Source organism: Canis aureus, chromosome 6 (assembly GCF_053574225.1).
Source record: "Canis aureus isolate CA01 chromosome 6, VMU_Caureus_v.1.0, whole genome shotgun sequence".
Lineage (NCBI taxonomy): Eukaryota > Metazoa > Chordata > Mammalia > Carnivora > Canidae > Canis > Canis aureus.
Window position 1 is genome coordinate 46,206,937 of NC_135616.1, and position 23,387 is coordinate 46,230,323.

The window sequence follows — 23,387 nt, forward strand, 5'->3', positions numbered from 1 at the left end:
CCAGTGTTGTGCAGCCAGCCATCCAGCTCCAGAACTTTTTTCATCTTGCAAAATTGAAAATCTCTAAAGCTTTAAAAAAACTCTCTATTCCCCTTTGAATGGGATTACAACAGGAGATGGAAATTGCTATACTTCTTTTGAAATAGGGAAGCAGATGGATACATAGCATTGGATTTAGCAGGGAGGAAAAGACTAAGTGCATAATACTTGCAAGAACTACAGGACGGTGGCCTGAAGCTCCCCAGAGGCTCGGCTTTGGGAGGTACCAGACACTAAGGAAGGCAGGCATCAGAAGTGGAGCTGAAAATGAGTTGATTGGATCCTTAGGTTCTCTCCCTGTACACTTGGTGTAGGATAGGTAACCATCCACTACCACCACTCCTGGCCTCAGGAGGCCAAGATTGATTGATTGATGATTTTTAAAAATTTATTTGAGAGAGCTTTTGGGCATGCACGGGTAGGGGGGCATTGGGGGCAGAGGTAGAGAATCTTCAAGGATACTCCCCACTGAGCATAAAGTCCACTAGAGGCTCAGGCTCAGGACCCTGAGAATCATGACCTGAGCAGAAACCAGGAGTCAGCCCCTTGCCCGACTGAGCCATCCAGGTGCCCCCAAGACTTATTCTTTATAAAATTTAAATGATAAAATATAAAATTGAAGAAGTGCTTGCTTTCTGAACCAGGGGCAGTAGGTGGCTGATTGATTCAAAACAGGAAGATTAAGGGAAATCTACACCTGAATTGTGGAACTTAGTCTGTTTTCTCTGCTCTCCTTCCATAACACTGTGAAGCCTATCCTGCTGATCCCCTGCAGAAGACTGAAATATCTTCAGATATGGATAGGCTCACTACCACAGAACCCTTAAATGGATACTTAAAAGCCCCATTTCCCCACACAGACCTTTGAAGTCAATTTTTTTCAGAGCCTCATTTCTAGATAGGAGTTAACATTCCAAGACCATTGAACATTTGGGGGAAAGCCTCTATAAAAAGGTCAAAATAAGCAAACAGAAACAAAGGGGTGGAGGATGGAACGGTACTTGGGAGTATTGGGAGAAAACAGACACTGTAAGGGTCAAGAGAAAACCCCCCAAAATCCAGCCCTCTAATAGTAGTATCAGAGAAAATATGTTTTTTCTTCCCCCTAAAAAGAAGGAGAAAACAAAAGCATATTTCCATGAGGGTAAAGAGAACTGGATGGGAGATGATAGCAGACCAGAGGCACCAGCTGCATTCTCAGCTATGAAGCTGAGAACCTGACCATGATTGGTAACAGACTTAGCAGAGCCCAGACAGTGGAAACATACTTCAAGGATATGGGTGGGTGGTGTGCAAGCCAATATTGATCTTCCTTTAATTTTGATGTGCATCGCTCTATTTGGACTACTGGTTCTTAATTTTTTCATAGTATACTCTTTCCCACTTGAAGCTATGAATGAGCTGTCTATCGGTGGAGAAATTAGAATTACTAAATTTCTTACAGTTCTCTTAAATGATTGTGCTTTACTACATCCTTCTCCTTAGTGCTTGTGAGCCAGTGTTTCACAGAAGTAGATAGCTGATGCTTTTCTGGGTGCTAGAGACAGTGAGTTTGATAACGCTGCCAAAAAGAAAATAGACAAAATATTTAACCTAAAAGTATGTTCTACATTTTGTTTTAAAGTAGTTGTTTAAAACTTGGTACTTCCTTTTGGGATAATATAAAAAATGATTCTTGGATTCCCAGACTACACTTAAAAGACTGTCCATCAGCAATTAAGTGGCCATTGGTGGGTTCTCTGGGAGACCTCACTGCTTTTGTAAACATCTTCCTAAGAAAAAAAAGACTTTTTTGTGGTACAGTGTCTCTGGATTTGGAGTCCCACAGACTTGAATTCAAATCCTGCCTCTACCATTTTTCTGCTGCGTATGTGTAACCTTGGAGAAGTTATTTAATGTTTTTGAATCTCAGCAGAATGGGATGAATAATGTCTAACTCAGAGGACAGTTATGATGATTAAGTGAAATTAAAGTAGATAAAGCACTCAGCCTGCCTCCTGGATGCGGTAGGGTCTGTTAAGTTTCCTTCACTTCACCTTTCTGTGGAATGTGATAAGAGGGAACATTATTTTTCTAGGACTTAAGGGAAGTGCAGACAAATTAAATTGAAGGTGTGTAACATTTTCAAAATGGAATTCCCCTGTTTTAAAATTTGCCTTATTTATTTGCAACCCATGTGTTCCTTGTAGTCTGATAGATTTGCTCTTGTAATGCTGTGGAAGGAGCATGGGAAGGGGACTCAGGAGATTCAGGGTCTAGTTAGCCTCCTTTTTCTACTACTGACTAGATGAGTGATGTCATTTGTGTGTGTTACTTCCCCACTTTGGGTCTCCTTCCTGATTTGCAAAATGAAAGTGTTCTCTTGCAATATGATTTCTCACAGTTTGCTTCTGCTCTAATGTGATCCTGAGACCGATGAAACTTAGATATCTTTTTGCGAGCTGGGTTTTATGGGGTGTTGAGGTTTGGGATACATTTATTAATATAACTCATTTTATGTATTTGAGGACTTGAGGCAATTGGACATTACTAGACTAATAGCCGATGTTTGTCTTTTCATTGGACAATAGTTCTAGCTGTGAAACCTATTTTTGCATGGAAATATGCCAGAAGTGGCCATTGCTTTTCTTCCTATAGATTTAAGTGCTCTTTGGTGCTGTTCCCATGAAGCTATCACCAGTATTTTCAGAGTCCTGTGGATTTTACCATTGCGCTTACAAACCCCTTTGCTCCCAATGGTTATGGACATTCTTATTCCTCAGATGATTTTGGGGAGTGGTGTGTGTGTTTGTGTTTGAAATTATCTTTAATGTTTGTTATGCTAATCTCAGCTCAGCTGTCATTACCAAAGGAATCCTTTTCTGACCCCTGGGCTAGATCGTGTTGTACATTTACATGTTTGTTTGTTTTTTTCCTTTTCATTGTTTGGGTTATATACACGTCTACTTTCATAATAGTTTTCTTCTCAGCTGGATTGAAAGCTCTTGAGGACAGCGACCACATACATCTCTTTTGCTGACTTTCATCTACAAGGATCTGGCACGTAATTGACATTCGGGACATATTTTTTGAATAAGCGAATAAAATAAAATTGTTCCTTGACAAATATTAAGCGAGTAGAAATATAATGGTAATTAAGAGCTCAAAGCACTTACCAGAGTTAATGACTGTAGCCTTTGCTGTTACTGAACAGTGAATTTAAAAGGAAAAGACTAATGAAGGTGGTTGTATAAATGACTTTTATTATTGTTTGTGCGAGAACAGTGAACATTCCCTAGTACAGGAAGCAACTTTTAAAAACTGCTGGCAGAACTTACGAAGTCCGAGTGTCCTTGACCCTTAGATCAAATGTCTTCGAGCTGAGTTTCCTTAACTCTTCTTCAGTTTGGGATAAACATCTTGACACAATGAAAGATTTATTTCACATAATTTTTGGTCTTCCTAAACAAAGAGCTTAACTAAAGTTGCTGAAACGGAAAACAAACACTTTCTGAATTTTACTGGTTCCATTTGAAAAAAGTTTGTTTCCTTTCAAGTGCATAACGTTCAAATGAGCTCAACTGTATTCGCAGATAAACATGTTGATTCATTTGACCCAAAGCTACTGAATGAAGCCTGGAGGGGCACAGGTTGTTCTCCCCCACCCAGCGGCACAGTGTTTTTCTTCTTCTCTGCCCTTTGGAGGGCAGGGGCCTGGAATTAGTGACCCTCCCTTACCTGAATTGTTTAGAAGGGAAGGGAAAAAGATTGGCTCACCATTTACTTCTCCTTTCCCTTGCCTTGTTGTTATCTTTAATTTATGGCACAGGCTTCTCATCCAGCACTCATAGTATAAGGGCTATTTTGTGTAGTCACTGTGACGTGTCATTTGACAGTTTTTACTGCTCTATTTTGGGTAATTAATCTATTGTGAGTCAGGTGAGATTCATTTTGAGGATGGACTTCGTTTTGAAAGCAAAAAGAAGTATGCTATATGTAGTGGTGGTGGGATCATAGATGGACTCACGTACAATGAATCCATGCAGAGCTTTTATCAGGTATCTAAAGAACTTTTCTAAGAACTTGAGGATGAGCCTTGGTATTTTGGAATAGTAGTTAGGAAATAACCACAAATATGTGGCTTGTACTGTTTTAAAAACCCTGTAATTGTTTCTTTCAGCATATATTGTGTCCCAGGTGTTTCAGATTTGCAAAGATTAATAAAAAGTCCTAGCTGCCTTCCAGTAGCTTACCATCAGTGTACCATTTCCCAAAGCATACATCATTAGTAGGTGAATTTTCCTCAAAAATAGATTTATGTCATTGAATAAGTTTTGGAAATACCTGGACTAAAGAAAATAAAAGGTTTCTTTAGTATAAGTGTACATTGTGGAATTCCAAAAAGTACTTATGCTTTGTAAGATTGTTCAGAGTTCCTCAACACCGTTTCTTTTTCTCATGAACCTTCTGCGGTGGGATCTGAGGGGAAGGAGGGGGAGAGATATTGGCAGTGATTTGTGCAGGAAGAGGATGATTGAGGACTCATGGAACCCTCTTTGGGAAACACAGGACTGATGTTATCTTCTTACGGAGCCCATGCCTCTAAATTCTGCCTCAAACGGCTAGCATTTGCTGCAAGGGGCTGTTCATGCTTCTTCACCCCTTTTAGGTCAGATAAGGGACTTGGGTCTTTTGATTGAATAGATCAGTTGGATGTGGGGATTAGTAATCGCTATGAGAAATGGTGCTTCTTTTCTCAAATTCAGACTGTCTTTAAGCATACTAACCATTTCTTCCAAAACAGGTACACTTCCCACCTTTTCTGTTCGATTAGACTGTTTTGCACCTTTTCTAGGCAGACAGGAGACCACAGTCATCATTGAATCTTTGCTTTGTCGTATTCAACCAGAGCCCCAGTGCCTGTAACCAAACACTGCCTGATTTTTCCTTAGCATTCACTGGTGTTTTCTCCCTTTCCCACTGCCATGGTTCACACAAAGTAAGTAATTAGTAAATATTTGTCGAATGATGGAATCTGGACGACTAATGTCCTCCAGTGACAGATGGGTCTCAGGCACTCCTTAGTCTTTAATTCTGAAGCACTTTGTTCCTGGTACACTCTGACTTACGCTGGATTTCTGCTCTGATATCTCAGTAGCTCATTGATGTGGGGAAGGTGGCCCAAATGTCATTACCTGGGGACCTTGTCTGGGGGCCTTGTCATTACTTGGGGCACAGGTCATTCCAACCTGGCCCTCACTACTTTTTGATATGTACTCTTTCCCCTGTACTATTGCTCACCATTTCTGTTTGTCATGAGGTTCTTAACCTTTCCAGGTTTCACTTGGTGGCATGTATCACTTTTTTTTCTTGGAGTGCCTGTTTTTGGACCACATATTTAATACTTAAATCTTAGCCATCAACAAACTCATGTTAAAAGCTGATGCTTCCACAATCTCTCCAGCTGTGAGAGCTGTTGTTCATCTGCACACACAGCTTTTCTCTATAAATACAAGTTTGTCCACTCTTGGTGCTGTTGGTATATATTGTGGTAGATAATAATATGCCCAGCTTATTGCCTCTGAAGGTATACGTTTCTCTAGGCAATACGACATTGAGTTTGCTGAAACAGATAAACCTCAAATCTCTGTGGATTAATATCACTTGAATTTTGTGTCTTGCTTGGCAAAGTCCAAAACAAGTACGATGCTCCTGCTTTTTGCTCCTTCTGTCTGATGACTGCATTGTCGTCAGCAAATGGTTCAACATGTGCTCATCTGCATGAAGCCGGAGAGGGAAAGAACACAGAAAGATCACCCTGGGGAGGTTTTCGGTGGACCAAGCCTAGGAGTAGCACTCCTCATTTTTCATAATTCATTAGCTAGAACTCAGTCGAGCGGCCACATTTGACTGCAAGGGAGACTTCTGAGGAAGCATGTGCCTGGGAAGAGAAGAGGTTTTTGTTAATATGAGGCAGTTTGTCAGCGTGCTTAGAAGCCTGCTTTCTGAAGTCAGACAAACCAGGATTTTATTTTAATTTATTTTAGAGAAAGCAGGAACGGGGAGAGACAGAGGGAGAGGGAGGAACAGACTCCCTGCTGAGCAGGGAGCCAGACTCAGGGCTCCATCCTTAGGACCCTGGGATCATGACCTGAGCTGAAGGCAGACGCTTAACTGACTGAGCCACCCAGGTACTTCCAAACTAGGATTTTAATTCTAGCTGTGTCACTTAATCAGCTCTGTGATTTTGGACAAGTTACTTCTCTTCTCAACTGTAAGATTTAAGCAATACTGCAGATAAAGTACTTGGCATATTTAATTATTCAATAAATTTTAGCTGTTATTGCCATCCTTAGCAACATATCTTGTACCTTTGTTGCGTAGGTGCTTATTAAATAAATGGTAAATGACTTTAAGCATGGCTGGTTTTAGGAGCTATCCGTGTTGTCACTCTTTTCTTTCATTAATAGTATTTTGGTGAGATCTATCAAGAGATCTATCTATACCAGAACTTACACATTATGCTATGCTACACAGCATACCTAGTTCTATTGCACTTTGCAGATACTGCATTTTTTACAAATTTTACGAAATTTTACAAATTGAAGGCTTGTGGCAACTTTGCAAGGAGCACATCTGTTGGTGCCATTTTTCCAATAGCATTTACTCCTTCATGTCTCTGTGCTGCATTTTGGTAATTTTCACAATATTCAAACTTTTTTCATTATTTGTTGTGCTGATCTGTGAGCAGTGATTACGACTTGCTTGAGAGCTTATGTGATAGCATCTTTTTTTTTTTTTAGCTGTAAAGTATTTTTAAGTTAAGGTATGTACTTTTTTTTTTTAGACATAATGCTGTTGCATATTTAATAGACTGGTATATTGGAAACAGAACTTTTCTATGCACTGGAAAACTGAAATACGTACTTGACTCACTGTTGCAATATTATCTTTATTGTAGTGGCCTGGAACCCAACCTACAATATCTCCAAAGTTTACCTGTACTAAATTATATTATTCCTACCAATTGAGGATTTCATAAAGATACTTTGAAAAGAAGAATGAACAATGTTTTTGTAGACGTCAGAAGATAAAGTAGGAAAATCTCCCAGAAAGTACAGTAAAAGAAAAAGTTGGAAAATAGGAGGAAAAAGCTAGGAAAATTAGAAAACTGGTCCAGAAGTTTTTAACATCAGAATTACTTTCAGAAAGAAATCAGAAGAAATGGGGGAGGGGGATAATCATGAGATAAATCAAGAACATATTCTAGAAAAAGGACATGATTTTCAGATTGAAAGGGCCTGTTGGATACCCTGCACAACAATTAATGGTGACCCCACATTAAGGCACATAGGAAGAACCAGGAATCAGGACCTTTAGAGGTCTCAGCAGTAGCAAAAGCAGAAAGATAATGGAGCAGCAGTGCCTTTCAAATTCTGAAGAAAAATGATATCCAAAACTAGTCTAAGTAGTGTAAATGATTAATCAATATATATTTTTAAAGATTTTATTTATTTATTCATGAAAGTCACGGAGAGAGGGGCAGAGACACAGGCAGAGGGAGAATCAGGCTCCATGCAGGGAGCCTGACGTGGGACTCGATCCCGGGACTCCAGGATCATGCCCTGGGCTGAAGGCAGGTGCTAAACCGCTGAGCCACCCAGGGATTCCCATGATTAATCAATATTAAGAGTAAAATAAAGATATTTTGAGAAGGACAGATCCCGTGAGAAGGAGGGAATATGTCAAGAAAGAGGAGGATCCAGGAGAGCCGAGAGGTGGGTTTGGACCCAGGAGAGGGTGAAAGGGCCCCCAGGGTGGTAGCTACACAGCAGGCCCAGGGGAACCTGTCCAGATCAGAGCAAGTCAGAAGGCAGGGAGGTACTTTTTCAAGGAGATGAAATTGGTAGAAATCTGATGTGAATGAATATATTCAAAGGGGATTTGTCAGACTGAAGAGTCTCAGGTTAATAAGAGATAAACATATAGTAGATACATATATAGGGATAAATAATGCAGTAAACTAAGTAAATGAGAAGCCAGGCAATTATTAACTCCAGGGAAGACAAAATGTTACGCAGGAAAAGAAGGGTAATTGGTGTTTACTCCTTGGCTCAGTTCTGAATGCCCTATGTAGTCATGATACAAGCCTCCAGTATTGATCTAATAACCGGAGTATTGAAACAGTGGGGGCGGGGAGTGTGGAGAGTGACAGGACTAGGAAACAGCTCAGTCACTAGAGAATACTCCACCCTGGCCGTTTAAGAAGCAGTGACACAAATATACTGTGTTACTTAGAGATGTGGAGGTAAATTCCAGAACAACTAACCAGGGAAAGTTTGGTGGAAAGAAAATATTGGCAAGATAGGGACCAGAGGCTAGTGTTTCTTAACAAATCTTATAGATCTAGTTGATTCTTAAGAAACTCTATGGGTTGCAACGTTTATATCTGAAACTCTGGATTTTAGAGAAGCCATTAACTTTAGTGGTTTTTTTCCTAGATCAGAAGCTTTTCAAGTGCTTCAGTTTCTCACTTAAATGTTAGATTCAGTTAAATTTTCTGTAGTATATATTGGATTTGAAATGCTTAAATTCTTCTTGTTGTTGTCTTCATTATTTAGATTTTATGTATGAATAAGGTGTTGCCTGGGAGTCTGTCCACATCAGCTGCTGTAGGACCAGTTTTCCCAAATCCCCTCTTCCTGCAGTGGTTCTGCTCAGTCTCTCAGACCTAGAATAACTATTCCATCTGTGTTAGGCTCTTCTGGGTGTTAGGTTAAGCGGGGTCAATTCTTACATTAGACTCCTCACTTAGCACCCCTTTTGGGTCTTTGCTGATATCTTATTTCTTTGTAGCATTTAAGTAGTATGAATGCTTGTGTAGTACGAAGCTCTGTGCTCTTCTGACCCCTTTTCCCAAAGCTCGGGTGGAGGGTGGAACAGCGGGGCTACGGTGAGTAGCCCCAGAAGAGGAGGGTATCACCAGGCAGCATTTCTGGTTCAGCAGCTTCTGATCATTTTGCCATCTCCATCCTGGCTCTTTCTACAACTTCACAGTTCTTGATGATTGGTTTACTATTACCTGCTTCTTGCATACTTACCTCTTCAATTCAGAGTTCTTAATTGTTTGTAAAAACGAAGTTACTAATTAAATTTTGCTAATATATGTAGAAAGGGGATTTCTTAGCACTATTGAAGGTTTCCCTGAACCAGTGGAAAGGCTAGGATTGGGATCTCAAGATGGGGCCATGTAGCTGGGAGCAGTGCCTCTGTTCCTAAGATAGCTGTGGAAGGACACTCGGTAACTGAAAATCCTGTGTTTGAAGGTTACCATTCTCTATCACATTAATGTAGCTCTTAAAAACTTGTAAACTGAGAAATTATTCCTTTTCAGGTACAGGTCATAGTGGGGCTAGTGATGATGACTGGATTTGTAGTTACTGGGATTTTATTTATTTATTTAAAAAAAAGATGTTTATTAGAGAGAGTGAGCACACCCACAAGTAGAGGAGACAGAGAAGCAGACCCCCTGCTGAGCAGGGAGCCCAGCACATGGCTCCATTCCAGGACTCCGGAATCATGACCTGTGGCAAAGGCACGTGCTTAGCCAACTGAGCCACCCAGACACCCCAGTTCCTAGGATTTTAAATCCAGAGATTAGAGAAAGAGGAAATACAGTTTTTCATGAGGTAAAAGCCTAATTTTGGTCTATTTTGTACTCAAGTACTCCTTTTTGAGGAGAGTTAGAGGCTAGCCTTAGGTCAGTGCATTTCTGGGTGTGTTCTGGCTAAAATGGAATTCAGATCCCTTGACCAAAACCCTCCCCTGGTTTCTCGTCTCACGTAGAAGCAAAAATCCAAACTGCTTTTGATAGTTTTTAAGGCTCAGACTGCCCTGGACAGAGGTGAGTTTACCACAGAACTAATAATGTTTACAGCCTCTTGCTGGAGTGGCCATTTCCTAGGCTGGACCAAAATCGCTTGAGGCCGCTATAGCTTTCCACTGTGCCTTTCTTGCTGTCATATTTCCTGTCCTTGCAGACTGTGCTGGAGTGGACACTGGCAGTTTGGGAACCTCAAGGAGAGGGGTGTGAGATGCAGTACTGTGATTTGACAGTCACTGTCATGGGTAGTTTAGTGATTGCAAGCTGACCCAGTGTAACACCTTCCGGCTGACATCTGCTCACGATGGTGTTGGGCCCAGGATGAATGGGGATTGGAACTTGTCCTGTGGCACCCATCCCATACTGGAAGAACATGGGCAATGGAGGAGAAGCCAGGACAGACCATTTGCAAGTGTGTTGAATATTCCAATCTTCTTGCTCAAGTGTGAAAGAAACATAAAAGAGGTTTTCACCAGTTCAATAATTTGAAATATTTACATGGTATCACCAATAGTTGTGAAGGTGCAAGAAACCTTTCTAAACAATCAGTAATAAAAAACAAATTTTTACCCTTTATTTCAGATAAAAGACTAAACTGTTGTCTCTAAAATTAATATAGAAGTGCACCGGTGAGTTAATTATTAAAAATATCATGTTATAGTTTAGGATGTTTTGATGTGGTCAACAACTTTTCAAGAATTATAATTTGATGTAGCTTCCTTTCTCAATCCAAAGAAATACCCAATTAGGACCTCATTTTCTTTTCATAGCTGTATATTCCTTTTCTTGAGAGAGCTCTTCCCCCCTAGTTGCATAAGCTTCAAGCTCCATTGAAACCTGGGTTTCCTCGTCTGCCTCTTTTCCACCTCATGTCATGTCCACACATTCCCACTCACTGGAGTCCAGGCTTACTCCTCCTGTTGTTCCTCAGGAGGATTAGCTTTGTTCCCGCCACAGACCTTACACACCTGCCCAGGACACTCTTGGCTTTTCAGAGAACTTTTCATTGACTTCTCAGGTGTCTTCTCAGAGCATCTTTGACCACCCATTCTATAGTATTCTTTTCTTCCTCCCTCATCTCTGACATATCACCTGCTTGATTTTCATAGCGTTTGCCAACACCGGACCTTCTATTGGTGTTTTTATGGACTGCCTCTACCTTTTGGGACAGAAGCTCAACGTGTGAGAACTTGTTCACTGCCATGTTGAAAAGTGCCTGGACCTTATCAGGCACTCAGTGGATATCCATTGCAGGAAAAGTTACGAATAAGCTAGCGCATGTACATTTTGCTGAGTATTTGCTAGTTCAGTTTCTTATTTTGTTAATTGTTTTTGGCATGTTATTAGACAGATATTATTATGGTTTATGCATCCCTCCCTCACATCCTACTCTACTTAATACAGGGGTATACTGAGTTCAGTGTTTAGCATTCTCATGCATTTGTATTTTAAGTTTTTTCTTATGTGTAAATGCATATATAAACAATAGATATGTTTAACAATAGAACTAGTATGTTTTTAAGCTTTACATAATGGTACCATATTGCACATTATCTCCTGCACCTTTTTTTAAACATTATGTTTTAAAGATGTTTTTATATTGATACACAGAGTCTTCTTATTTCTTCATTTGCTTTGCTGTGAGGTTTTGCATGAATAAATCACACTTTACTGAACTGTTCCATTGAGGGGCTTTAAGTGGTTGCTATTTTTTTTTCCCTATCACAAACCATGGTGTGAAGAGGTTTTTTGTAATGTTTATTTGAAATTTTTTTCTAGGATATGTTATTGAGGTAGAAATTGCCAAGTTGTAAAGATGCTCATCATTCACCTTACCTAAAAGGTTGTCACCAGTCTTCCACCAGCAGTTCAGGAGAGGCGTCATCTCCTTGCCATCACTTCAGTTTGTCAAATGTAATCATTCTGATGTGTGACAGCGGTATTGTGTGTTTAAAATTTGCATTTCTCCAGTTACCAGTGGGGTTTCAAAATTTTTTATGTGTCTGTTGCTATTTAATTTCTTTTGTAAATTGTTCTTTCTTGTCTTTTCTCCCCAAAGTTTTTTTGTATTGGATGATTTGTCTTTTTCCTATTGATTAGTAGGAATTCTTTAGCTATTGGTAGTAATAATTTATCTAAATCACAGATATCTTCTTTCAATTTGTGGCTTGTCCTTTTAGTTGCACTTGTACTAACTTTTGTTGTGTCAGACTTTTTCATTTTGATACAGATACACTTATCAATCTTTTTCTTTATAGTTTTAGCTTCTGGTATCATAGTTAAGAACAGTTTTGCCTACATTGAGGTTGTAACAGAAGTCTATTTATTAATTATCTATTAATGCTAGCAAATTGCCACTCAAGCCTACTTAGTTTATTTATTTATTTTTTTTAAATTTATTTATTTATTTATTTATGATAGTCACAGAGAGAGAGAGAGAGAGGCAGAGACACAGGCAGAGGGAGAAGCAGGCTCCATGCACCGGGAGCCTGATGTGGGATTCGATCCCGGGTCTCCAGGATCGTGCCCTGGGCCAAAGGCAGGCGCCAAACCGCTGCGCCACCCAGGGATCCCAAGCCTACTTAGTTTAAAACAAACAGTAAGCTGCCCTTGATCTCTCCCTGCCCTTGGGAACAGTGTGGCAGGGTGGTTCTCCCCTCTGTCTCTGTTTGCAGGTGAGATGGCAGTTAGTCTGCCATCATCTGAAGGTTTGTCTAGAGCTGGAGGACCTGCTTTTAAAGAGAGTCTGTTCACATGGCTGGCACTGGGTGTGGGCTATTGGGAGGGGGCCTCAGTTCTTTGGTCCTTTACCAGAGTCACTTGAGTATCCTCATAAGGTGGAGGCTGGCTTCCCCTCAGTGAGGGAGGCAGACAGCAGAGTGAGGTGGGAAATTCGATGTGTTTATGATCTAGTATTTGAAGTCACAGCCCTGCTCACTGGGGAGGAGATCCTATGGGGGCTGCAGGAGCTGGGTGTGCAGATCACTGCGAGGTATGCATATCACTGCAGGCTGACCTGGAGGCTAGCTACTGGAGTGTCTTCTCTTTTCTTTTAAGGTACCTAAAAGTTCTTTCACATTTTGATTTCCTTTCCTCCACTTTGAGGGTTTTATATTGCATGTGCATGTGGTGTTAGGAAGGGGATCTAACTTCACTGTTCTCTACAGGTATAATTTGTCCCAATCCCATTTAATTAAATAATCCCATCATTATTGTTCTGTTTGTATGTGGGTTTGTTTCTGGACTCTTTGTACTTCTTTAGCTTCTCTTTCCCTTCCTCTGCCCATACCACTTTACAATAAGCACTGATCTCTATAACGCAAGCCTCAAACTCCTTTTGTTCTTCATGGTTGCCTTAGCTCCTCTTGTCCCCCGAGGACCAATAAGAGAGAACTTGTTAGATAAATCTATTTGAGTTTTAGGATTAGTCTTCTAGGCTCCATATAAAGTCCTGATTGGATTTTGCTCATTTTAAGGAATACAAAGATATGACCTTTTTTTTTTTTCATTAAAAAAAAAAAATAATAGCACTCCATAAAGATTTGTAAAATATAGATAAAAAGAAACTTAAAAAAAAGAAGACCCATGACCTCATCACCCAAACATCACCATTATTGTGATTAGGAATACACATTAGGAATCCTTAAGATTTGATTTTGTAAAAGTTAAATCTGCTCTGTAACAAAGGGTATGATGTATTGGGAAAAAGTAAGGGATTAACTAATCTTTCCTTTCCTTTCCTTTCTTTTCATAGTAGGCTCCATGCCCAGCATGGAGCCCAATGTGGGGCTCAAACTGATGACCCTGAAAGTAAGACCTGAGCTGAGATCAGAGATCAGGAGTTGGATGTTAAACCCACTGAGCCCCCCAGGCGCCCCTAACATTCTTATTATACAGTGTGCTTCCATAAATTATTGAAAAAAAAGAATAAAGGACCCAGTGGAAGAATGGGCAAAGAACAGGGATTTGACAGAGGAGGATGTACAAAGAAGTGCATATACACCCATTCCTCAGATGGTAGCAATTTTCTACATTTGTGTTTTTTCTTCTCATCTCCTTTTCTCTCTGTCGCCTTCTTTGTCCTTCTTTATATATGATATTTTGAATATATTTATAGAGAAATTATGTAGATAAATTTAAAAATATTTAGATGTTTAAATGCATTTATGTTCAAATGTATAGATTTTTTTTTCTGAACCATTTGAAAGAAAATTTGAGGTATAATGTACTTTGTGCCCTTATATATGTCAGTCTGTTTCCTAAAACGACATTATGTTACATAATGTGTAGTTATCAAAATCAAGGAATTAATCATCAGCATAATACTATTATTTCAATATTGCCAATAATAAACTTTATCCCCCTCCACCCCCCAAAAAAAACCACCTTAGGTCATCTTACACATCTCATTATGTGACATCATGATGTCTCATCCTGCGGCAGAGACATGGGTTGTCCTGTCTCTTCAGTTTCCTTTAATCAGGAGGCACAAGATGATCTTGACTGTCCCAGTCCTGGTGATGGAAACCTTGATCACTGGTTACAGTGGTGTCTCTGTGTGTTTGATACTTTGTGACTGTGTAATGTCTGGTTACTCCTCAGACATTGACCTGCCAGTTTTGGCATCTGTTATGGTTCTTGTTTGAATCAGTTATTAAGGATTCATGGTGATTTTCCAGTTCTCTTGTACCTTTTTTCATTTTAATTGACTTTTTATGAGAAAGAAGAAATTTATTTTCCCTCGTGAATTCTGGTTTTATTCAGTGGATAATAATCTTTTACTATCATTATTAACTTTTTAAAAGTTTATTTTTCTTTAAAATATTTCTTTTTAAAATACCATTATAGTTATCTATATTATATTAGTGTCAGGTGTACAATATAGTGATTCAACAATTCTATACATTACTCAGTGTTCAACATAAATAGTGTGTCTATTTCACCTATCCCTCCACCTCCTCTCTAGCAACCATCAGTTCTTTATTTTTAAGAGTCTCTCTCTCACTCTTTTTTAATATTTTATTTATTTGTTCAGAAGAGACACACAGAGAGAGGCAGAAACATAGGGAGAGGCAGAAACAAGCTCCCTGCAGGGAGCCTGATGCAGGACTTGATCCCAGGACCCTGGGATCATGACCTGAGCCAAAGGCAGATGCTCAACCACTGAGCCACCCAGACGTCCCTAAGGGTCTCTCTCTCTCTCTCTTTTTTTTCCTCATTGTTTGTTCTGTTTCTTAAATTCTACATATGAGTGAAATCATATGGCATTTGTCTTTCTCTGACTTATTTCACTTAGCATTATACTCTTTACATCCATCCATGTTGTTGCAATTTTTTTTTGTTTTATTTATTCATGAGACAGACAGAGAGAGAGAGAGAGAGAGAGAGAGAGAGGCAGAGACACAGGCAGAGGCAGAAGCAGGCTTCATGCAGGGAGCCCGACGTGGGACTCGATTCTGGGTCTCCAGGATCACACCCCAGGTTGAAGGCAGTGCTAAACCGCTAAGCCACCGGGGCTGCCCTACAAGTGTTTTTTTTATGACTAAATAATAATCTATTGTATATGCACACTGCTTCTTCTTTATCTGTTCATGTATTAATAGATGCTTGGGTTGCTTCTATATCTCCTGTATTCCTTTGGCATGTCCCATCAGTTTGTAAAGCTTTTCTGACATTCTGACATGGTAAGGTATTCCAGGCTTATCATATCCTTTCCCTTTTCCAGTTTTAGAACCAGCCATTTCTCCACAGAGTTCTGGTTCCTTCTAGTGGATGATAGTATTAGCTTTCTTTTATTCTTCTATTTTCAATTACCCTTATTCTTCCTTACTGTACTTTTTTACCCTATCTTGATCCATTCTGTTTTTTCATGAGTACCATGCTGCTTTAATTATTAAATTTTATATTTTAGTTAACTATTATTTTAGTAGATCTCTTTGCTATATATTTGACACTGTGAGCAGTCATCTTTTCTTACTTCTAGAAGCTCATAGTTCCTCTTTGATTAGCTTCTTTGACTGCTTATCTCATTCTTCTTCTGGATTATTCTTCCTTGATTAAATTTTTAAAGGATAGAGTTTCCTAAGATTCTGTCCTTTCTCTGGCGATCTAGTACTGTCAATGCTCAGTCTGCACTGGTTCCATCCCTCTGGGACAATTTGATAATGTATATCAAAATTACAAGTATATGCTCCTACTTCTGGGAATGTGTCTTACTAGTATCACTGCTTATTTCATAAAGACATGTGCAGAATTATTTATATGAACTTTGTATATAATAGTAAAAGATTATTCATACAAATTTGAAAAGTTTATTAGCTTTTTCTCCCCATATCTACATGAGGCTAGATTTTTTTTTACATGTGTGACCCAAAACAACCTAGTGCAACAGAATGGGGGAAAAAGCCCAAATGTCTATTAATAGTGGATTTGGGGGGTGCCTGGGTGGCTTAGTCAGTTAAGTGTCTGCCTTTGGCTCAGATCATGATCCCGGGTCCTAGGATTGAGCCCTGTGTTGGGCTCCCTGCTCAGTGGGGAATCTGCTTATGGATTCTCTTGCCTCGTCTGCTCCACCCTCCTGCTCATGCTTTTTCTCTGTCTCAAATAAATAAATAAATCTGTTTGATTTGTCACATATGAAGGATACTAATTACTTTTTATAAATGTTTCTAGAATAGCTTAAAGCTAGTTTTGACACAGCACAGACTTCTACTTTGTAGTTCTAAGCCACTAGCCCACAGCATAATGTTCCTTAACACACTTTATATAAAGCCTTTGGTCTTGTTAGGTGTTTACTTTGTCATTTTTGGCGCTATATTTCACATTCTAGCAAGATTGAATTTCTTCTGGTTCTTCTCATACATGGTGCTGTTTCATATTTGTGCCTGTTTTACTTATGTTCTTCTTCATATTCCTTGTTAAAAACCAGTTTATCTTCTCTGCAGGCTGAGTTAGGCGGTTCTCTCACAATGCTCTGTATATTTGTCTCTTACTGCTCTTATCACATCGTAAGGATCAGGTCCTTTATCATACATGGACACAGACGCTCAAAAGATTTGTTTTTTTTTTTTTTTTTTTTTTTTAAGATCTTGGCCTGTAGGGTCAGGGCCATCCCTCAAGCAGCTGATCTAGTTGTTCCTGGAGATGGACATGCAGGAATGTAGTGAACATAAGACAGGTCTCCTAAGTGAGATAGTAGGCAAAGTTATACTTCCACAGAAGGTCTTTTACAGGGTCTTGAAGGTGGGCCAGAGTCCAGATGGAGACATTTCCACAGCCCATTGAGGAGCAGCACATAATCTGGTGGAGCTTCAGCAGAGAGGAATCATGACTCAAGGTGAATTGGGAAGAAAAGGAAAAACAGACACAGATTGTGAGAGGTCTAACATTCTAGTCTAAGGAATTTAAATAGTATCTTGTGGGCAGAGTAGGACTGTAGAATGTTTCTGAACAGGGAGTCAATCTGATCTGTTTTAGGATGATTACTTTTATGCTTTGTGTAGGGTGGTTTGAAAAGGAAGGAATGTGACAGCAGGGCACCCGTGAAGATACTTTATACTGTAAGCTACAGTGTTGAATATGGGATCAGAAAAGGAGTAGCCAGTCATTTTCAGACTCCGTGTTTTTTTCCGTACTGTCCATTCACCCTGGTATCACGTGTTATTCCAGCAGTGAGAGTCTATTCATCTTTTTTTTTTTTAATTTTTATTTATTTATGATAGTCACAGAGAGAGAGAGAGAGAGGCAGAGACATAGGCAGAGGGAGAAGCAGGCTCCATGCACCGGGAGCCCGATGTGGGATTCGATCCCGGGTCTCCAGGATCGCGCCCTGGGCCAAAGGCAGGCGCCAAACCGCTGCGCCACCCAGGGATCCCGAGTCTATTCATCTTTGAAGAGATGGTTTGTGTTACTTCTGTTTGTAATCCCTGGTTAATTCCCTCCAAAAGTGATTATTCGTGCCCCCTTCTGAATGTGTTTCATTTATTTCTTTTGTAATCTTTTTTATACTTTATGTATCTTACAGTAATTGTTTTAATCACCCTTGGAGTTATTAGTTGCTTTGTCCTAGGAACCTGTGTTGTTTTATGTGACCCATTCATTTAACACTTAACAAATTACATTGTTGTTTGATGGTTTTTCTGTTTATTTCAATAACTATTTCTTGGGTATCAAACCTCAAGGAAACCTTGGCGATCCCTATAATGTATGGTTAGATGTGTGAGTTCTTGAGGAGACCTTATTTTGATCTCTTACACCGAGCACAGCCGGCAATACATGTTAGACACCAATAGTTAGAGACATCAGTGCAATAGTATTGGTTAAAACCAGGTTTAAACCCTGGCTCTGCCACTGTAGCCTGGGTCCACTATAAAGTTATTTAAGCCTGTCTGAGCCATAATTGTTTCATCTGTAATATAGGGAATTAGCATGGGCTGCCATAACAAAATACCAGAGACTGAGCAGCTTAAACAGCAGAAAGTTATTTCTCACAGTTCTGAAGAGTGGGAAGTCTGAGATCATGGTGCCGGCACGGTTGGGTTCTGGTGAGGACTCTCTTTTTGGCTTGTGGGCAGTACTTTCTTGTATCCTCACATGGTAGAGAGAGACAGATCAAGCTCTCTGGTATATCTCTTTATGGGCACTGATCCCATCATAAGGGTCCCCCCCTTATTACCTTATTTAAATGTAATTACCTACCAACGGGCCCTTCTCTAGACCCCATCACGTGGGGGAGTTGAGGCTTCCACATATGACTTTGGTTGTGGTGGTGAGGGGGACGTAAACTTCCCGTCCATAACACTGTCTTATATAGTGGTTGTTAGAATTAAGTAATTTATGGAAAGCATTTAGCACTGTGCCTCTAACATAGCAAGTGTTGTGTTTATTTAACCTCTTGTTATCATTATTTTGACTTGGCATAAATTTTACATGTGTAATGGTGGAAAGTTCAAAATGATCTGATGTTTTTGCTCTTCATTGATAGGGAACATGTGATAATATTAATTAAGAAGGGATGTGGGAAGAAGGGTGGGATTTCTGGCATGTGGGCAGAGATGCTGCTTTTACTCTACCTGCAGGGGAGAAGAAGGTAGATGAGATTGTCCAGTTTAGAGACGGAGCCTAACTATGCTAACAGTAGAAGGAAAGAGAACTTTCACATTCTATTCATGTGTGTGACCTTAAATGTACTTCCTGATTTGTTTATATTCAAATATTTCTTTTATTTTCTCTGATTTCATTGATAGATTGAGTTTTTTTTTGTGAGCCCAGGAAAACAGAAGTGCCTTTTAGATCTTTCTTCACAAATAATATTAAATTCATTTTGCTGGATTTTAAAAAGTTGTATTTTAAACATTAGATTTGTTTTGATGTTTTAGAATTGGAGTGTAATCTATTCCTACTCGCTGGCTTTTGGATTTTGACTTTCTCCTCTCAAACTTAATGAATCAAAGACTTAATTTATGAGCCTTTCTAGAACTATTAAGAATCTCTAGGTCTTTCACTTTTGGCAATAATTGTCTCCACATTTACTTTATAGAGTCCTCTTTGGTGGAGCCCACAGGCGGAGAGGAAGCACAGGATTCGTAAGATGGCGGGCGGGTGAGTGACTGAGAATTTGGGCTGGAATTTGGAAAAAGTGGTAGTGATTGCCCCTTAATAACAGAAATAACACATGAAGTGTAAGTTTGGACATTACATTGTCTTGTGAGATCTGTAGACAATGTGATGGGCTTTTTCTTATGTAAATCTTACTAATAATTAGTATGGTGTAGTTATCATGCCATCTGTACTAAGATTTTATCAAAATTCACACTGTGACTCAGCACACAATTGACGGTTTGGAAAACGGCAAATAGTTGATCCGAGGGTATGTCATTTCTTTGGTGATAGTGGTCAAAAGTGCATCATTAAGATGCAGTTTGGGGCTTTTTGTTTTAATAATAAAAATTCCACTCTTAATAAATACTATTTTAGTTGTAATTACCAGACAAATATGCTTCTGGAGCTACAGAAATCAAACTTGAAAGAAAGTAAGAAAACTTACAGGGAGGTGGTATGCAATTAATATTAAGATAAAATAATTATCAGGTGACAAACATTTTCATTCAGAAGAAAAATGATGTGTGCCCAAGATTAACTTTATTATTATATAGTATGTAACCTCAAAGCTGTGATTTCATATAACATAATCAGTATTGTAGCAGTGATACAAACAAAGGGAAAAAGTCAGTAAGTTGACATCAGAAAAGATATGGAGCCAGTAAAAGTGGAGCCATTAAAAAAGGGCTTATACATTTTACAAAATATAAAAATAACAAATTGGTTGTATTGGTTTACTGGTCAATTTATGAGTTTTCTAAGAATGTATGTAGTGGCACAGTTAGATGAGACTGCATGTAATATATATAGGAAAAGCTTCATCTCTGGGACTTTTACTGCTTTTTCTTTTTCTTACTCCTTTAACTTCATTTGGGATCACCCTCCATAGGCCTCACCCTGTTTTATCACGGTTGAGGGGATGCCAGTACTTTTGGGCCTTGACAGGCTATCTTTGATAGATGAGTAGACACGGTTAATGGCAGGTATTTTACACTGAACTGGGGCTTTTGAAAATCCAAACAGGATTTCCTTAGGGTAAAACCTCAAACATTGGGCAGCCTCCGTGGCGCAGTGGTTTAGCGCCACCTGCGGCCCTGGGTGTGATCCTGGGGACCCGGAATCGGGTTCCACGTCGGGCTCCCTGCGTGGAGCCTGCTTCTCTCTCTGCCTGTGTCTCTGCCTCTCCTTCGCTCTCTCTGAATAAATAAATAAATCTTTAAAAAAAAAAAAAAACCTCAAACATTGACATCTGTTGGGGGAGGCCTGTCAACATGCTGATGTGTGGGTGTCTGGGCTAGGCCCCCATTGACCATTTGATCTCAATGGTGAGATGGGCATTCTTACCTTTTACAGAAGAGCACCTGCAAGAGGCACAGGGAGATGAAATAACCTTTCTAAGGAGGTCACAGTGGAAGCACATCTCAAGATCAGGACTTCCAGACTCCAAAGCTTTTACCTTCGCTTCCAGGCCAGCCTTTAATAGTCATTGTTGTCTTCTTTTTACCCAAACCTCTGTGGTGGACATACAGCATCTCACCCTCAGGAATTTCTTTCCCTGGTTCTATAGAGATGAGTTCCCAGGTCCTGTGTAAATCACCATACAGACCCTGCGACTTGTGGTCCATTAGTAAAAGAGATGGCCAACAACTGCAACATTGAGTTCTAAACATACTCAGGTTTATTTTTTAGCAGATTGGCCAACCCCGATCCTTGTACTTGAGTAAGGAAATATGGATGAGTTACGTGAGAATCGTGATGTTTGGGAATGATCACAGTAAGAACTGATGAATTTGTTGTTCTTAACATTTTTGAACAGTTGTGTTCACTATCACAAACAGTTTGAAAATATTCATTCAGCAAAGAGCTATCAAGTGCATACTGTGTGCCGGGCAATGTTAGATTCTTCACTGAACCCAACACTTGAAAACACCTGGTTCTGGCCTCGGTGCGGTGGTAATTTAGAAGGGAGACAAATAAGGGAGGTCCCTACTAGCACACACTATCCTCATATGATAATGTGGGTGCACAGAAGAAGTGGGGGCACTCTGGAAGGAATAGCTAGCTGCTCAGGGGGACTCATGGAGGAGTTCAGGGAAGAGAGTGTCGTTTCACTGAAGTTGGAATATGTCCTCACCTACAAGAAGCTGTCTAGTTAGCTTACACATACTGTGTGTGGAGCACTTGCGCCCACAGCGGTTCCCTCATGTGGACACGTAACTGCAGCAGTGAAGCTTGAATGCTTAGCCTCTTCCCTTTCCCCCAGTTATCCATGGTCATGTATCTTCTTTTTCTCCCCATATCTTTTTGAAAGCTTGTCTTAGAGCTAGCTGTTCACTTGTTACCCCTTACGTTTCTGCTTTCCACTCTTAGATTTCTCTGGTTTTTGGAAGCAAGCAGATAAGTTTCTGGGTGGTCAAGCAAAATCAGATTAATGTTGATTACCAATAAAATAAAGAAATAAATCTTTAAAACAAATGTCAATTGTCTATTTCTTCATTCTTTGCAACACTGTGGTGCGTGAAGGGTCACAGTGGTGGTGGGAAATGAAGAGATGAGGGTAATGGAGGCGACCAGGCACCTGGTCACTTTATCATTTTGACTGTGGCATAAATGATTTCCTTCCATTTAGAATTAACCTCAGGACTGAAAGTGTGACTAGCTGTGTTCTTGAGCCGAAAATGTAATGGGAGGACAGTTGTCTGGAGGGGAACATTGTATTCAGTGGTGTATTATTTTCTGGCCCATTTTGGTTGTAAGGCTATTTGGTGAATTACCCTTATGAAGGGTTCCCCTTTGATTAAGTATTCTCGTGCACAGTTGTCTATCATGTAGTTTTCAGAGGCACACTGGCAGATGTCAAAGCAATTTGGTGTACTTGAGAAGCTGCATGACATTGTGGAAAGAGCCCTGTACCAGAAGTTAGGAGAGATGAATTTTGGATCTACCTCAGTCTCTTGTTCTTTGCCTTTGAGTTAGTCAACTTTTTTAGGTCTTAGTTTTTTGCTTTGTAAATGATGGGCTTAGGATAATGCTCTCTGAGGTATTACTTGGCTCAAAACTTTCATCCTTTCATTATTTCTTTAACTATAAAATCTTTTGTTGAGTGCCTCCCACATTTTGTGCTGTGAAAAGCAGACATGGAGGATGTAGGCCCTATTGGTGATGGAAGAAAATTGAGAGTCCAGAAATATACCCATACATCTGTGGGCAATTGATTTTTGACTGGGGTGGCAAGACCATTCAGGGGGGAAGAATAGTTTTCAACAAATGGTACTGGGACAACTGGATTTCCACATGTGCCAGAATGAATTTTGAACCCCTACCTCACATTATATATGTAAAAAATAACTGAAAATGGACTTAAACATGAGAACTAAAACTATGTATCTCTTAGAAGAAAATGGGTAAATCTTTGTGACCTTCAGTTAGGTGATAGTTTTTTAGATTTGACATCAAAAGCACAAGCAACCAATGAAAAGCTGATAAATTGGAATTCATCAAAATTAAAACCTTTTCTGGGTCAAAGGACACTGTTAAGAAAGTGAAAAGATGACCCACAGAATGGGAAAAAGTATCCGTAACTTATATATCTAATAAAGGTCGAGGTACCCAGAATATATCAAGATTTTTTCTAACTCAATTGTAAAAGATGACAAATAAAAATGGGCAGAATCCGAATTGACATTTCTCCAGAGAAAATATACAAATGGCCAATAATACATGAAGAGATATGTTCGGTGTTATTAGCCATCAGAGAAATGGAAATCAAAATCTCATGAGATACCACTTTACACTCGTAGGATGTCTATAATTAAAAAGATCATTGAAAGTATTGGTGAGGTTACAGAGATGGGGTCCCTCAGACAGGCTGCTGGGATTGTGACCT

The 23,387-nt window shown here is 39.6% G+C and overlaps 1 protein-coding gene across 7 annotated transcripts in view; it reads left to right on the forward strand.

Annotated features, from left to right (window-relative positions):
• The window catches only part of AKT3 (AKT serine/threonine kinase 3), a 308,906-nt gene that overhangs the window by 43,051 nt on the left and 242,468 nt on the right, over positions 1-23,387 (forward strand). For 3 of the 7 annotated variants that reach the window (XM_077901448.1, XM_077901450.1, XM_077901454.1), the window contains exons 1-2: positions 12,840-12,958; positions 19,440-19,501. The exons of 3 other annotated variants lie outside the window; for them this stretch is intronic. In XM_077901448.1, the coding sequence (XP_077757574.1) occupies positions 12,855-12,958; positions 19,440-19,501 (166 nt within the window). In that variant the 5' untranslated portion in view covers positions 12,840-12,854. Of the gene's footprint in view, positions 1-12,839; positions 12,959-19,439; positions 19,502-23,387 lie in introns of those variants that run through there. One more of the 7 variants, XM_077901457.1, reaches the window with a different exon arrangement.